Source organism: Lissotriton vulgaris, chromosome 2_1, assembly GCF_964263255.1.
Source record: "Lissotriton vulgaris chromosome 2_1, aLisVul1.2, whole genome shotgun sequence".
NCBI lineage: Eukaryota > Metazoa > Chordata > Amphibia > Caudata > Salamandridae > Lissotriton > Lissotriton vulgaris.
The window spans coordinates 1,074,076,846-1,074,093,708 of NC_141687.1; the positions used below are offsets into that span (position 1 = coordinate 1,074,076,846).

Genomic DNA, 16,863 nt, shown 5'->3' on the forward strand with positions numbered 1-16,863 from the left:
TCCATCCAACTTCTGTCCTGGGTGTTGCCATAAGTTTCCGCGCACCAACTTACATGAAGTGCGCAATTTTTGCCTATCCCCGGAACACGACGAGAAAGACTGCGACGCGTGTCAGTCATTTCAATCAAAGCAGATGCTTCGTGACCGTTAGGCTCGAGGTCATGAAATGCACCAACAAAGTAGCTACGCACCGGATGTTGTCAGAGACGACTCCAAACATGAAGAATGACAGGGCAGGAAGCCGAATACGACATGGAGCACATCTCCGTGTCTGAAGCCGACCCTGATGCCGAAGACCTCACACCGGGCCAACGGATCGGTAGTACAGAGACTTCCTTCTCTTACCATCAACTCCATAAATAATCTTTGGAGCCGAAAACCTCAGAGCCGAAAGTTTCGACGCCGAAACAGGCATCGAAAGAAAGTAGTTGAACAAAAGAGCCTCAGACTGATGTTCCGTCTTCTAATGGAAAACAAAAGAAAATTGTGATTAATCCACAAACTGGACATATTCTTGCCAAACTATCTGAGAAAAGGAAAATGGGCTTGCCAGAAGATTACCACATTCCTTTTAAAAGGGGACATGTGGGTACTAACCCTTCTCCACCTTATATTTCACCTTTTGCACCCATTGATCCAAATTTGATCATCACACCCCCAAATTCACCAACACCACCATCACCTAACCCAAAGGGTACACGGGATGGGGATGTAGATGACTATGCACCACAAAATACTGACCCATGGGATCATTATGACACTGACCCTCAACCAGATAATGACTCAGACTTATATCCATCCAGACCTTCTCCTCCAGATGATAATATTGGATATATTGAGCTCCTTAACAGAGCTGCACAGTATCATGGGGTAGAGCTACATAAAGAGGCTTTAGAGGAAGATTTTTTGTTTGAACTCCTAAGTTCATCTCAGAGGACTACTCAAACATTACCAATGCTAAAAGGTATGCTTAAACATGCTGATGACATCTTGAAACACCCTGTAAGATCAAGAATCATCACTCCCAGGGTAGAGAACAAGTACAAATCTGCACCTACTGACCCAGTATATATTAAAGGCCAGCTGCCCTTGGACTCTCTTGTAGTTTCTAACGCCTGTAAGAGAGCAAGTTCACAAACCACAGGTGAAGCCCCTCCTCCGGATAAAGATTCCAAATTAATTGATGCTCCGTGCAAAAGGGTAGCGTCACAAGCAGCTAATCATTGGCACATTGCCAATGCTCAAGCACAATTAGCGAGATATGATAGAGCTCATTATGATGAGCTCGAGAAGCTTATGGAATGTCTTCCTGATGAGCATAAGTTTAGAGCTACTGAGCTTATTCAAGAGGGTAAAATAATAACTAATACCTCTATCAGATGTGAACTAGATGCAGCAGATACAGCAGCCCGAGCAGTAAATACTAGCGTACTGCTTCGTAGGCATGCTTGGTTAAGAATTTCAGGGTTTAAACTTGAGATGCAAGCCTCTATTCATAACCAACCATTTGACAAAGAACACCTCTTTGGACCAGCTGTTGATACATCTCTGGAGAATATGAAAAAGGATTCTGAGATTGCAAAGTCCATGGGGACCTTACAATCACCTTCCAACAGAGGATCCTTTTATCGCTCATTCTACTGGGGTGGCTCCAAAATATATCTACAGAAAATCCCTCCTCCTCTTACAAAGGCAAGAATCAGTCGCCCTCTTTAAGAGGTTACTTTAGAGGTAGATATAGAGGAAACAACTGAAAGGGAAGAGGCAGAGGTAAATCAACATGCACTTCTCCTGCAAACACCAAACAGTGACTTACTTTCCATACCCCACAATCATTCCACTCCTGTCCGGGGACGTCTTTCCCAGTTTCTGTTTAATTGGAATACGATTACATCAGACAAATGGGTTCTACAAATTATCCAATCTGGTTACTGCCTGGATCTTACAAACACTCCACCAAACATTCCTCCAAGGTCACATCTCATGTCACGAGAAAATCTTACTGTTAGAATTGGGGGTCTCTGGTTGGCGCAAGTATTCACTTGTGACAAGCAGGGACCCTCTCCTGTAAGTCTGGGCGAAGGATGACCCCTTAGAATTACCCTTGCTCACCCTCTAGGTGCGTGGCGTGAGCAGCCATGGCTATTCTCCACGCGTTTCTGAGTTAAGCATTTGCAGTCACACACACAGTAAATACATCAATCCCCCCACAAATGGATACCTGGCTGTACTTATGTAAAAATACGGTTCCTTTATATAAAAATATAACTCTGCAGGCAAGTATTTATCACAAGACCATTAATAACGTTTTGCTTAGGCCACAGGTTGTAAATAGGCAGTGTTCTCTTTGTTAGTCTCTTTCTACTTCCAGAATAGCTCTTTTAGTCCTTCTAAACTGTTCTTAGTTCCTTGAAACCTGCATGGCACACATGTTTTGCAGCACATATATCAACCCACTGCACTACCTTACAAAGAGTCAAAACTTTCACTAAACAAACCTCTGATCTCTCTCCAGGAAGAACATTAATCACCAGAGTTATCTTGACATTTTTATTATTGCCTGAAAATTGCTGGACTCCAGGAACGTGGTAGCAGGTGCTTTTCAAACGATAATATACACGATGCCCCAGGGCCCCACCGGAAGTCAGCACCCGGTGCGGTTGCACCGCCCTAGAGCTGGCTCTGCCTGACACAAGGATAGATTGAGGGAACTTCTGTACTTATTTTTATTTTTGGAGTTTTATATAGTGCCGACCTCGACCCAAATGCATTGGGGTGTTTTGCATGAGCACCAGGTACATTACCCAAGGTTAGAGTCGTTTGTTTAGGCACGGTATAATATAGTGAATTGTCCAGAATAACAGGATGTCGTGCTAACGCTGGAAATGGAACCAGTTTGCTCAGACACTTCTGTCCGAAACACCATCACAGTCAAGGAAGGGTCTCTTGACTTACTAAATGTATAGTAAATGTAAATGTATAGGCATTTATATAGCGCAATACTTACCCGGAGGGTCCCAAGGCGCTTCGACCGCTGCGAAACCCTTCCTGGCTTCCCTGAGAGATGGTCCCTTAATGGGTATCTCCAGGGTGAGACCAGGCATCCCCGGCGGTCTGGTGGGGCCGTTAGTGAAGATGAGGCAAGCTAATGCCCAGAGTTGCTGAGTGTGATCGCTGATCAGAGTGGGCACCGAGGCGAGAGAATTATCGAGTCCGCTGACCCTGGTCCAGAAACCTGCCGCGCTGGGAATCGAACCCTGGTCCCGGGCCATCCTCTGCTCTCGGGTCTGCCGCCTCTAACCAGTGAACCACACTACTTCACGTACAAAAAACATATTAATCCACCCACCCAACCACACACACAAGCACACACACACAATCACACACAATGGTTTGATTCACAAAGGTAAGTTACAATTTTGAGTAAGTTTACACTTTGCAATAAGTTTACTACTTTCGGTTTTCACAAATTCCGAGTGTAAGCTTACTACAAAAATGTAAGCTACATGTCTCCACCCAGAGTATTGCAGTTGGCTTACTAGATGCCAGAATAGAGTTTGGGCACACCCTGATTTATTTATTTATATGTATTTATTTATTTTTAAAGTTGTATAGTGGGGAAAATAAGGCCCCAACACCCCGAATAAAAAGTGCACTTTGAACACATGATCCTACTTACCCATCAGGGCAACAGCGATGGGAAAGAAGGGATGCATCTTTGCTGTCTTCCTCCCTGAGCACCAGTGTCTGCCGGGATGCCGGTTTTTCTGTGAGAAATGGATATCAAGGCGTCAACACTGGGGTTAAAGTTGTATTCACAGCAAAATAGAGAGGCACATCGCAACAAAGAGCAGCAGTACCACACTCTCAGCATCCTCTGAACATGTACGTACACACATTATAGATATACTAAACAGGGGCGGCTCTAGGCGGCCCTGAGCAGGGAGCGTAGGTAGGGTCCCCGGAAGAGGGGGTACGGGCGGGGCGGAGCCCCCCCCGGAGCTCAGGAAGGTGTTACAGAGCCGGAGGCCGCCAAAACCCTGCCAGGGGCCGCCAAGCAAATATGTATCTATCCTCAGAGGATTATTATATTAAGGATATATATTGGCGGTGGCCCCTGGGGTTTGGCGGCCCTGTGCAGGTGCACAGCTTGCACATGCCTAAGGCCGCCCCTGTACTAAACATCACAGAAGCACACATCGGTACCGAGAACTATACAGTAACTAGGCTCACACAGATACCCTCACCAGCACATAATACATACTTGATATTACACTCACTATCAAAAAACATATTAATCCACCCACCCAACCACACACACAAGCACACGCACACAATCACACACAATGGTTTGATTTACAAAGGTAAGTTACAATTTTGAGTAAGTTTACACTTTGCAATAAGTTTACTACTTTCGGTTTTCACAAATTCCGAGTGTAAGCTTACTACAAAAATGTAAGCTACATGTCTCCACCCAGAGTATTGCAGTTGGCTTAGTCTTGTGTGGGAGCGTGATGCCCCTTCCTAAACTCTTCCTTGACCCTCTCTTACTACTCAAAGGGATGGTATTAGGGAGTAGTAAGTCTACCCCTTTTCCCACTCACTCTCCTATATCCATCCCAAATTTGCTACTAAAATATATACTTACATGTGCTCTGTCAACTACTAACATATGTACTTACATGTGCTCTGTCAGGCAGAGAACTCCCCATATATAGGTATAGGCAAAAACGTACACTTTGTAGTTTACTACAAAGTGCAGTTTGGGAATCCTCGACCCAGAGAGTGAATATACCTATGTTAATATGTTTGTACTGGTACCATATAGTGCAAACGAGCTGGGAAGCAATACACCGTTGAGTACATATGAATGAAAATGATGACTTATATCAGGTTTATCACTGCTCTATGATTTCCCTCCTACACACCCCTTCTGAATAAAGTGAGATTTTTTGTTAATATGTTATTTGAATTCGAAACAGGTGAGTACAAATCTCGAGGCAGCATGTGCAAGTTATTTTGCCACTTTTGCTTACTTTTTTAGGGCGAGGCCTGCGCCACTTCGTCAGAAGTGGGCGGAGTTTCGAGCCGTATTGTTAAAGAAAAAAAAAAAAGTATCTCCTAGGGCTTTGGCGAGACACATTCCGCACATTCCTTAGTGTGTTATGTCATGTGGCCAGTGATTCGTCTTCACTGTGGTGTCTTTTTAATAGCCTTGAAGTGATAGGCTAAATGTCGTTTTGGTCGGCCATGTTTGGCATTTTTCGTTCGTGTGCGCGCAAAGAAGTACATTAATTATAATTAGGAGCTGTCAGGGTGCCTCCGTAAGTGAATCCAGATGGCCGGGCGCGTTCACCATTCAGCAGCGCCCAGCTGCTTGTCATGCAATTGCTGCAATATCGGCATTTAAATTGCCTGTCTCCTGGTAAGTCTCGCGCCGTAAACTCCTCACGTCCTGCTCTGGTTTTAGGTGTGGTATAAATTCATAAGCTTCGAATTTAGATAGTGTTTTGCAGTTCAAAGATTGTTTCTACTGCGTGGTAACGAAGGATATTGTTATCTGTTTTGCTTAATGTGAAAGAGAGCGGTGATGGCTCCGCGGTTTGAGCATGAACCTAGTCCGTCTGGGACACAGCCGCCTTGGACTGGGGAAGAACGGAGCTTTGCCAGGAACGAGCAAGGGGGCATTTTCGCAGTCCACGAGTGCGCTATTGATTTTGCTGCTATGAATTTCACGTTTGAGCATTTCGTCAGTCGCCACACTGACATGCGTCAGATTGTCTCTGACAGGGCTGTTTGCACAGCCAGTGATAACGTATGACGCATTAAAAAAATGTCGACCTACTCCCAGCTCTGTTGTAACGCTTCTGAGAGGAAGGAAAGACTGCATACGCTAACACGGGGCAGTGGCTAACACAGTCTAAGCATATCTGCTCTGAATTAAGTGACTCCACTTAACAGACACACAGTGCGATTACTTCCGGTAAACATTCTAGAAGTGCTTGCCTTTTTAAATCTAAGTCGAATCCATCTTGTAAAATGACAGTTAATTGTATGGGAATGCCTAAATCCATGCCATTTGTAAGTTGCTCTAAAATAGTTCATATCTGTAACACATTCTTTTCTGAGTTCACCTTTCTGCTCGTGAAAGGACAAGCATTTCCAGAATTATTAACATGTTGATGTGTGATGGATTTATGAGAAATGAAATAAACCTGCAGCATTAAAAGGTTCACCCAAATACTGTGCCATGCTCGTGGTCTGCTAGCAAAAAGAGTATTATTTATTACTGCTATGTTATGGACTATTTCCTAGTTCCATTGAATAGGATTTGTTGTCCTCTACTGGTAGCGAATACAAACTGTTTCTCAAATCTTTATTATCAAAGCTGTGCATAACAAGTGACACACATGCAAAATAACATCGTAGCCAGCCCCCTTTAGTAATAAGGGTACACTCTCACCTTTCTGATTTAATATCCATTGGTGTTGATGACAAACTGCTATTCCCAAGCTCAACAAATCTTTAATGCAAAATCTTCTCAGACTCTTTTCATTTTGCTAGTATCTCAGTTCATTTTATTTCCTTGTTTTCAGTGTTACAAGGCCAAGTAAACAACTGCACATTTATTGACTTTAATCTGTATTACACAACTCCCCAATAAATATGGCCATCGTACTTCCTTTGTTGTAATTTTGTATAATAATCAGATGGAACCTATGTTATGTGACTTGACCTTTCCTAATGAAGCAATCAGGCATATACCCTATATTATAGGCTCATCGCCATAATCAATTCAGGGCTATGACAATGAGCACAGACTTTTCTACAAGGTAACCATCAAGTAAAAAGTCATAAAATTAGAAGTATGCACAATTTAGTTCAGGAAATTATAAACATACAGAAAATTACACTTGACAGAAAATATATAGCGCCTCCTTACAGGGTTAACAAAGATTATCAAAGTACAAATCTTCTACGCACAGGACATATAAGAGGAAATCGGAGGCGGGAACAAAAACCCAAGCATACCACAGTAATCTTTGAGGATCCACATAGCGCAATACCCATCTACAGCACAGTTGCAATAACAATCTATAATTAAAGGCCTATTGATTTTAACATACCTGAAAGGTAACATACCTGAAAGGTAAGCGCTGCGGTTCCTAAGGATAATTTGCATATTTTAAAAAACGCTGCTTAACGCTTGATCTGCGCAACCTGGTTGCGCTTTTATTTTACATTTGACTATTTTAATTTCTCGGCTTTTCAGCCGCTTTAATTCCGCCGCGTCTATGTGGGGGTAAACGGGGCATGTTAGGACATTGCTAGCACAATAATTGTTGAATCTCACCGCTGTTACAGCGGCCCTTTAGCTGCTTCTGCTTGTGAGGGGACATCTTGGGTGAGGTAGTGCCGGCTGCGGCAGACATTTTTGTTAGCAGGCTAGCTGCTGCCTGACGCGATAGGCTCACAGGAGGCCATTTAAGACAGACTGGCCAGGGCGCTCTCCCTGAAAGGTAAGCGCTGCGGTTCCTAAGGATAATTTGCATATTTTAAAAAACGCTGCTTAACGTTCCTATTAACCCCACGTGGTCCGTCATCAAAGTTGGGTAATAGGTACACGTTTTCAGCCACCCATGCCTGCTCGCCAGTCGACCCCAGAGCGATCTTCAGTTGAGAGTGCAGTTTGAGAGTGCAGTTTGAGAGTGCAGTTTGAGAGTGCAGTTTGAGAGTGCAGTTTGAGAGTGCAGTTTGAGAGTGCAGTTTGAGAGTGCAGTTTGAGAGTGCAGTTTGAGAGTGCATTTGAGAGTGCAGTTTGAGAGTGCAGTTTGAGAGTGCAGTTTGAGAGTGCAGTTTGAGAGTGCAGTTTGAGAGTGCAGAGTGCAGTTTGAGAGTGCAGAGTGCAGTTTGAGAGTGCAGAGTGCAGTTTGAGAGTGCAGAGTGCAGTTTGAGAGTGCAGAGTGCAGTTTGAGAGTGCAGAGTGCAGTCTGAGAGTGCAGAGTGCAGATTGAGAGTTGAGAGTGCAGTTTGAGAGTGCAGTTTGAGAGTGCAGTTTGAGAGTGCAGTTTGAGAGTGCAGTTTGAGAGTGCAGTTTGAGAGTGCAGATTGAGAGTGCAGTTTGAGAGTGCAGTTTGAGAGTGCAGATTGAGAGTGCAGTTTGAGAGTGCAGATCGAGGGTGCAGATCGAGGGTGCAGATCGAGAGTGCAGATCGAGAGTGCAGATCGAGAGTGCAGTTTGAGAGTGCAGTTTGAGAGTGCAGTTTGAGAGTGCAGATTGAGAGTGCAGTTTGAGAGTGCAGTTTGAGAGTGCAGATTGAGAGTGCAGTTTGAGAGTGCAGATTGAGAGTGCAGTTTGAGAGTGCAGTTTGAGAGTGCAGTTTGAGAGTGCAGTTTGAGAGTGCAGTTCGAGGGTGCAGATCGAGAGTGCAGATCGAGGGTGCAGATCGAGGGTGCAGATCGAGGGTGCAGATCGAGGGTGCTGATCGAGGGTGCAGATCGAGAGTGCAGATCGAGAGTGCAGTTTGAGAGTGCAGAGTGTAGTTTGAGAGTGCAGTTCGAGGGTGCAGATCGAGAGTGCAGATCGAGAGTGCAGATCGAGGGTGCAGATCAAGGGTGCAGATCGAGGGTGCAGATCGAGGGTGCAGATCGAGGGTGCAGATCGAGAGTGCAGATCGAGAGTGCAGTTTGAGAGTGCAGAGTGTAGTTTGAGAGTGCAGTTTGAGAGTGCAGTTTGAGAGTGCAGTTTGAGAGTGCAGTTTGAGAGTGCAGATTGAGAGTGCAGTTTGAGAGTGCAGTTTGAGAGTGCAGATTGAGAGTGCAGTTTGAGAGTGCAGATTGAGAGTGCAGTTTGAGAGTGCAGTTTGAGAGTGCAGTTTGAGAGTGCAGTTTGAGAGTGCAGTTTGAGAGTGCAGATTGAGAGTGCAGATTGAGAGTGCAGTTTGAGAGTGCAGTTTGAGAGTGCAGATTGAGAGTGCAGATTGAGAGTGCAGTTTGAGAGTGCAGTTTGAGAGTTGAGAGTGCAGATTGAGAGTGCAGTTTGAGAGTGCAGAATGAGAGTGCAGAGTGCAGTTTGAGAGTGCAGTTTGAGAGTGCAGTTTGAGAGTGCAGTTTGAGAGTTGAGAGTGCAGATTGAGAGTGCAGTTTGAGAGTGCAGAATGAGAGTGCAGAATGCAGTTTGAGAGTGCAGTTTGAGAGTGCAGATTGCAGTTTGAGAGTGCAGTTTGAGAGTGCAGTTTGAGAGTGCAGATTGAGAGTGCAGATTGAGAGTGCAGATTGAGAGTGCAGTTTGAGAGTGCAGTTTGAGAGTGCAGTTTGAGAGTGCAGTTTGAGAGTGCAGTTTGAGAGTGCAGTATGAGAGTTGAGAGTGCAGTTTGAGAGTGCAGTTTGAGAGTGCAGAGTGCAGATTGCAGTTTGAGAGTGCAGTTTGAGAGTGCAGAGTGCAGATTGCAGTTTGAGAGTGCAGTTTGAGAGTGCAGAGTGTAGTTTGAGAGTGCAGTTTGAGAGTGCAGTTTGAGAGTGCAGTTTGAGAGTGCAGATTGAGAGTGCAGATTGAGAGTGCAGATTGAGAGTGCAGTTTGAGAGTGCAGTTTGAGAGTGCAGATTGAGAGTGCAGATTGAGAGTGCAGATTGAGAGTGCAGTTTGAGAGTGCAGTTTGAGAGTGCAGTTTGAGAGTGCAGTTTGAGAGTGCAGTTTGAGAGTGCAGTTTGAGAGTGCAGATTGAGAGTGCAGTTTGAGAGTGCAGTTTGAGAGTGCAGTTTGAGAGTTGAGAGTGCAGATTGAGAGTGCAGTTTGAGAGTGCAGAATGAGAGTGCAGAGTGCAGTTTGAGAGTGCAGTTTGAGAGTGCAGTTTGAGAGTGCAGTTTGAGAGTGCAGTTTGAGAGTTGAGAGTGCAGATTGAGAGTGCAGTTTGAGAGTGCAGAATGAGAGTGCAGAATGCAGTTTGAGAGTGCAGTTTGAGAGTGCAGATTGCAGTTTGAGAGTGCAGTTTGAGAGTGCAGATTGCAGTTTGAGAGTGCAGTTTGAGAGTGCAGTTTGAGAGTGCAGTTTGAGAGTGCAGTTTGAGAGTGCAGATTGAGAGTGCAGTTTGAGAGTGCAGTTTGAGAGTGCAGTTTGAGAGTGCAGTTTGACAGTGCAGTTTGAGAGTTGAGAGTGCAGATTGAGAGTGCAGTTTGAGAGTGCAGAATGAGAGTGCAGAGTGCAGATTGCAGTTTGAGAGTGCAGTTTGAGAGTGGAGAGTGCAGTTTGAGAGTGGAGAGTGCAGTTTGAGAGTGGAGAATGCAGTTTGAGAGTGCAGATTGAGAGTGCAGATTGAGAGTGCAGATTGAGAGTGCAGATTGAGAGTGCAGTTTGAGAGTGCAGAGTGGCAGTGAGTGCAGACTGAGTGCAGAGTGACAGTGAGTGCAGACTGAGTGCAGAGTGACAGTGAGTGCAGACTGAGTGCAGAGTGACAGTGAGTGCAGACTGAGTGCAGAGTGACAGTGAGTGCAGAGTGACAGTGAGTGCAGAGTGACAGTGAGTGCAGACTGAGTGCAGACTGAGTGCAGAGTGACAGTGAGTGCAGACTGAGTGCAGAGTGACAGTGAGTGCAGACTGAGTGCAGAGTGACAGTGAGTGCAGAGTGACAGTGAGTGCAGAGTGACAGTGAGTGCAGACTGAGTGCAGAGTGACAGTGAGTGCAGAGTGACAGCGAGTGCAGAGTGACAGTGAGTGCAGAGTGACAGTGAGTGCAGAGTGACAGTGAGTGCAGAGTGACAGTGAGTGCAGAGTGACAGTAGAGTGACAGTAGAGTGAGTGCAGAGTGAGTGCAGAGTGAGTGCAGAGTGAGTGCAGAGTGAGTGCAGAGTGGCAGTGCGTGCAGAGTGGCAGTGCGTGCAGAGTGGCAGTGCGTGCAGAGTGACTGCAGAGACAGTGTGTCAGGGTGCACATTGTGTGAGTGTGCAGAATGAGTGTGCAGGGTAAACAGTGTGTGACTATGCAGGGTGACATTGGGAGTGTGCGGGTGAGCAGTGTGTGAATGTGTAGGGGCAGTGTGTGAGTGTGCAGAAAACACCACACACACATACACCACACACACATAACACACACACAAACCACACACCTCAGTCTCTCAACACCACACACTTGTCACCACTCAACACAACACACTCACCACCACACTCACTCCCCAGGCTCACCCCCACAGACTCACCACCACACACTCACCAGCACATAGAAAACAACACACACAACAACACACCCCCAGCCGTCAATGAATGCTTTCACCATGCACAAACACCAACAACCATCATCCATCTGTGCACGCTTTTACCAAGCACACACCCACCAGCCGTCAGTGCACCCTTCCACCAGGCACACACACCTCCAGCCGGCAGTGCACTTTTCCACCAAGCAATCGCAGTATGGTACACTTTACTTTTAAACATATTCATATAAAGCACAGCATGCCACCATTGGTAAAATTACAATTCAACCAACATACTTCCACTACACACCACATGCACACACTCCATAACACATGGCAAAAAGACATTGGCATTTACAATGCCATTAGCTCAAACTCAAATAAATCCGAGCCCGATTGCATTTCTAATGCTTGTTTTATCAGTTGGCATTGTGGAGTTCATCTCATGGTTAAAGTCAGTTTTTTTCATTGACAAAAGCAAATTATATCGCTCCCTTCATTGACAATGAGCTTGTTATGGTGAGTTTATATTAAAAGTGGCTGGGGCGTTAGTTCTTTTAACACTTTAGATTGCCTGTGGACCACGGCACTAAGAAAAATGTTGTTGTGGGGATTAGTGTATGGCGGTGATTGTGAAGGACACTTGGGGCTTCGTGAACTGGTCACACTTTTCCAGTTTGTGGGTCAAAAATCTGGGTAACAGCTAAAGCGTACAGAACAAATGCAGGTAGAATGGACTCCTGACACTCTTATCCTTAGTGTGCAAAATACAGTCTCCTGCCCGCCATTAAAGGCTGTTGTCCAACCAGCTCAGAGTTGTACAAAAGTGTATCTGATAGATATACAACATAAGGACAGTGAAATGGTTCCTAGTTACCTATGAAGGTCTGGAAGAAGCCCATCCTGGTTCAGTGTGCACCTGGTGAGAGTCGGTGTGCAGAGCGACAGGAACCAGAAGTGGATTTAGAGCGATGTTCCTGCGGTGTCCCTGAGGCACGACCGGCGCCTGCCCCACCGTGAGCTGCAACAGAAGACAACAGAACCAGAATGGTTCCAATACATTGATCTGCCAACTCTGAAGGAGATCACAACATTGACTGGAGGAGGTTCAAGAACCTTCAGTAAATGGGAAACTAGGAAATGGGGCTAGAGAACGTACAGGAGGCGTGGTAAAGGAAAGCACTGCAGGGGTAGCAGCAACCAGAAACACACTGTCAGTCAACAGAAAGATTTCCACCTTCAGATCCAGAACCCAAGGGCTGTACAGGTCCAGAATGGGGTACAATTGCTCTCTTCCTTTCATATTGGATTAAATTATAGAGATGATGTGAACAAGCCACCCTTTGCAAGGTGTGAAAATAATGGCATCTCAACCCTATTTGAAAGAGTCTGCCCATAAATAGAACCGCCTCATGCAGAGTGGTACTCCACTCAAGCCTATTACTTCCTGGGAAAGGGACAGAAGTGATGAACAACCTTGAAACGCCAAAATGTAATGTTAATGTTATGTTGAAGTAAGCATAGTTTGATTCCAATAGTGTTAGCCGATGAGTACAGGTTGTGAAATGCAACGTCAGCTCTATGTGAACCAATGGAAAGGGCCAACATTCTTGTGCTTTTTGGGTTTATGCATCTGAGACAGTGATCTGGGCCTTTTGGGGTATACCTGGCATGCAATGGCTCTGCTGGTATTATGGTAGTGATATGCACAAACACTTGTCTGCACTGGACACGTTTTGTGTTCTACCAGAATATTGAGATTTTTATATCGACGTGCGCTTACAATTACTTTTTGACCTCGATATTTTAACATACAACAATAGTTGTGTTTTTAGACATGCAAGGCTGTAAGTTGCAAGTGATGGCTGTAGTCAGGCTTAAGGTGTGTCTCCCTACAGCATCCAAGGCCAGACAGGCCCTACCGGGCATCGGGCGTTTCTTTGGGGTCTGGAAGGGTGGAGGGCTGCTTTTGTTCCTTCAATATCAGCCCCAGTAACAATATCAACAGACCAGCGTAATCCGTCCAGCACTCACTTTCGTTTACAACATCCCTGTGTTTTGAAAAATATGTTATGGTTTTAAAGCACCTGCTGCAGAGTTCCTTGTATATCCAACAGTTTTCAAGCAACAATAAAAGTGTCAAGAAATCTCTGGTGCTTAATCTTCCTCTGGAGAGAGGTCAGCCTTTTGTCTAGTAGCAGTTTTGACTCATCTAAGGTAGCTCAGATTGTTAAATTTGCCTGCTGCCAAGAATGTGTACCACGCAGATCACAGAACTGTATTTTATGTGCATAGCTCACTGGGTTACTGCTTTTGTCACAGAGATCCTTTTGTTACTGTAAAGTTCATAAATTAAAATCGTAATCTAGCACAGAGAGCTATGAACTGCCATCAAAGAGCTGCATGCAAACTGCATGGTAGGGGTTAGAAAGTTATGTTTTTCCCTGTCTTTCATTATCCTAATGTGGCTAAAAAGTTTTGTGGCTGGGCAGAAAAAATTCTTATTCGTAATGCCACTGGGAGGAGAACCCCTCAGAGTACCACTTGTAGTGGCTAGTCTCGATTGTCGTGTTCGCTCGCTACCCAGCTCACGGGCTGGTCTGATAAAATTTGTCTGGGGTGCTTCGAGTTCCCATTCCGGTCCTGACAGCATCTAACACAACATGACAGACGTTTCACCTGGTGTCCTCTGTTTCCAGAGCCAGGAAGTGACACAGCTTTTATGCCATGCGAAGACTTACATACCTAGAAACAACTATTTCATGTGCATTAGGGTAGTGCAAATTTACATAATCCTTTGACTCAACTTGACAATTCTGTTTACACTTTACAAGCTTTGAACCTTGTAAAAAGATATTTTTTTTTGACAAAGAGCATTTTTCAGTGGCCCTTTGCAGCAGTGGGAGACTGTCTGCTGTGGCAAAATGCTGCACTGGGCGGCGGGAGAATGGTGCTCTGCCCCGCTCACATGTGCAGGCCCTGAAGGGTTTCCAGTAGTCCATCACCCCCAGGTAAGCATGGGCGAATTTTGCGAATCTCGCGTTCGCGAATTTTGCGGATTTGCGAACTCGCAATCCGCAAAATCCGCGAATTCCCGCGAATTTGCGGATTTTTTTTTTGTGTGTTCGCCCGTGTTTCTGCCAGTTCGCGAGGGTTTTTACAATTTCGCAATTTGCGAACTTACCTGTCGAGTCGCAAGTTTTGCGAACTTGTTGTTTCTACGTGTCCAGCCTGTTTGGGACACTCTTCTTCATCACTGCCACTCTCTGTCACCACTGCCACTCTCTGACTACTCATGCCACCCTCTGGCCCACCCATGCCACCCTCTGTTTCATCACCACACCCTCTGGTTGTCCAGTGTACATTATTTTCGGCAAAGCAAAGCACACCTTCCCTGCCTCAAGTGACCTGAATTAATTTGGGGCTGATTAATGTGTCACAGAATATTTTTTTAGCTGGCACCTGCTTCCTTAGTGCGCCCTGATTAGTGATCTTTTGCACTTGCTAAGTGCTTTCATTGTTGCAAAATTAGTTACAACACCTGCCCTGCCCCAACTGACAATAATGAATTAGGGGCTGATTAATGGATTTTAACTTCCAGCCTGGCTCCTGCTTGTCTCCCTTAGCTGTAATTCAGGACCTTTGTGGCATATGTGTAACTATTCTGAGGTTCAGAGCAGGGTCACATAATAGTTGCAACTGGCAACTGAACTCTGGAGGGGCCCCTCAGGAAGCACTACAGGAAATGGCTACTAATGATGAGCCTGAACTTTTGAACCTGGTAAGTAGTTTCAGTTTTGCTAAGATCGTATTTCTGCAATTTAGCACTTATTCGCGGGGCGCGAAGTTGTACTGGGAAGCCGCGAACTCACGCGAACAGTGCGAGCAGTGCGAGCAAAATCCGCTGCTCGCGGATTTGCGGATTTAGCGGGAGATTCGCGAATCTCGCGGATTGCGAATTTCCCGAAAATCCGCAAAATCCGCGAGCGAAACGGATTTTCCGCCCATGCTTACCCCCAGGGCACAGGTTGAGGATACACACGAGTGGATGGCATATAGCCACTCTTTTGACAGGGTGGACTGGATGCCCTGCTAAGAAATTGTGACTCACAGAAATATGCTGAACTCGTCCAGGGGAAACTGGGACACAATCAGCAGTGCCTGCAAGTGGTGTGCTTACGTTCAGAGCAGCATCGTGCAGGCGAGGGGGCTTTGTTATATTAAATTCCAACTGGGCCCAAAGCAAACAGTCGAATTTAAGGGGCCATGAAGCCTCCTTTTGCTGGAGTATCCTGGCTGGGAGCTATCTGGATCCTCACACCAATATGCAAATGCAATGGAGGGCAAACTAAGGCACACAGCTGGTTATTTCTTCACAAGTAATCAGTGGCGGCTACTCTGCTCAGGCGGAGAAGCGTTGCTTCACTGATGTGCAGCAGCAGCGAAATAAAGGAAAAATAAAATGATAATAACTTGAGGTTATTATTTTGTTCTGTTCTGCTGGGGCAGCTCAGCGGGTGGGCGGGGCTACTGTGACACAGGAGCAGGGAGAGTGGCTAGCACACTTTGCAAGTGCGCACGAATGTTTGGCCAGCTGTCTGGGCTGGCCAAAGATTCATGCACACTTACCATGTTCTCCACCGAGGCTGCATAACAGCCTGGGTGGAGAACATGCCCAGACTCACATTCCCTGGCTGAGCGCTGAATCGCGGCACTCAGACCAATCACAACGCTGTGCTTACCAATTACAATGCTGCATTGAAGCGTTGTGATTGGCTTAGGGATCCTGGGTGTGCTTCATGTTTTCTTCCGGGAGTACCGCGCCTCATTCTAATAATTCTGCACGCTCCGACTGGAATCTGATTAACTTCGGCTCTGGCCCCTCTCGAAATTTCCAGGTGCTCACTCACCTGTCCTGAGGATGATCTCAACTAAATGACCTTCCTAACTCCTTATTTAATTATATTAAAAATGACGAAAGGAGTTTTATTGTTTTGTTTTTAGGATGCATGTTTTAACATTTCTTCACTCACTTGAGCACTTTTCTATCACTTCTGTGTGAGCACTAGATCATGAAAATCACCATAAAAAGGGAGATCAAACAAAACAAGCATTTACAATGCAATGGTTTTGCCTTTGTTAAAGTTAGAGCTATTGGCATTGCTCTTGACATTATTTTTATTTATGTTTTTTTAACATAAATAAATGGCATTGTCATTTACAATGCCACTAGCTTTATCTATCGCAAATGACACACACAAACACACACAGAGCCGCCCCACACACACCCCCACACAGAGCCCCGCACACACAGCCCCCCACACACACAGCCTCACAGAGCCCCCCACACACACAGCCACACAGAGCCCTCCACACACACAGCCACACAAAGCTTCCTACACACACAGCCACACAGAGCCCTCCACACACACCAACACAGCACAAGCAGGCAACAGGGGCAGACGGAGGCACAAGCAGGCAACAGGGGCAGACGGAGGCACAAGCAGGCAACAGGGGCACACAGAGGCACAAGCAGGCAACAGGGGCGCACAGAGGCACAAGCAGGCAACAGGGGCCCACAGAGGCACAAGCAGGCAACAGGGGCACACAGAGGCACAAGCGGGCAACAGGGGCACAAGGAGGCACAAGCGGGCAACAGGGGCACAAGCAGGCAACA

At 45.8% G+C, this 16,863-nt stretch overlaps 1 protein-coding gene across 2 annotated transcripts in view; it reads right to left on the reverse strand.

Moving 5' to 3' along the window:
* Positions 1 to 16,863, reverse strand: part of THY1 (Thy-1 cell surface antigen) — a 124,537-nt gene that overhangs the window by 82,994 nt on the left and 24,680 nt on the right. Inside the window, exons 1-2 of one of the 2 annotated variants that reach the window (XM_086956777.1) lie at positions 12,064 to 12,207; positions 3,680 to 3,767 (exon numbers count right to left, since the gene is read on the reverse strand). In XM_086956777.1, coding sequence (XP_086812903.1) covers positions 3,680 to 3,716 — 37 coding nt within the window. In that variant the 5' untranslated portion in view covers positions 3,717 to 3,767; positions 12,064 to 12,207. Of the gene's footprint in view, positions 1 to 3,679; positions 3,768 to 12,063; positions 12,208 to 16,863 lie in introns of those variants that run through there. The other variant, XM_086956776.1, reaches the window with a different exon arrangement.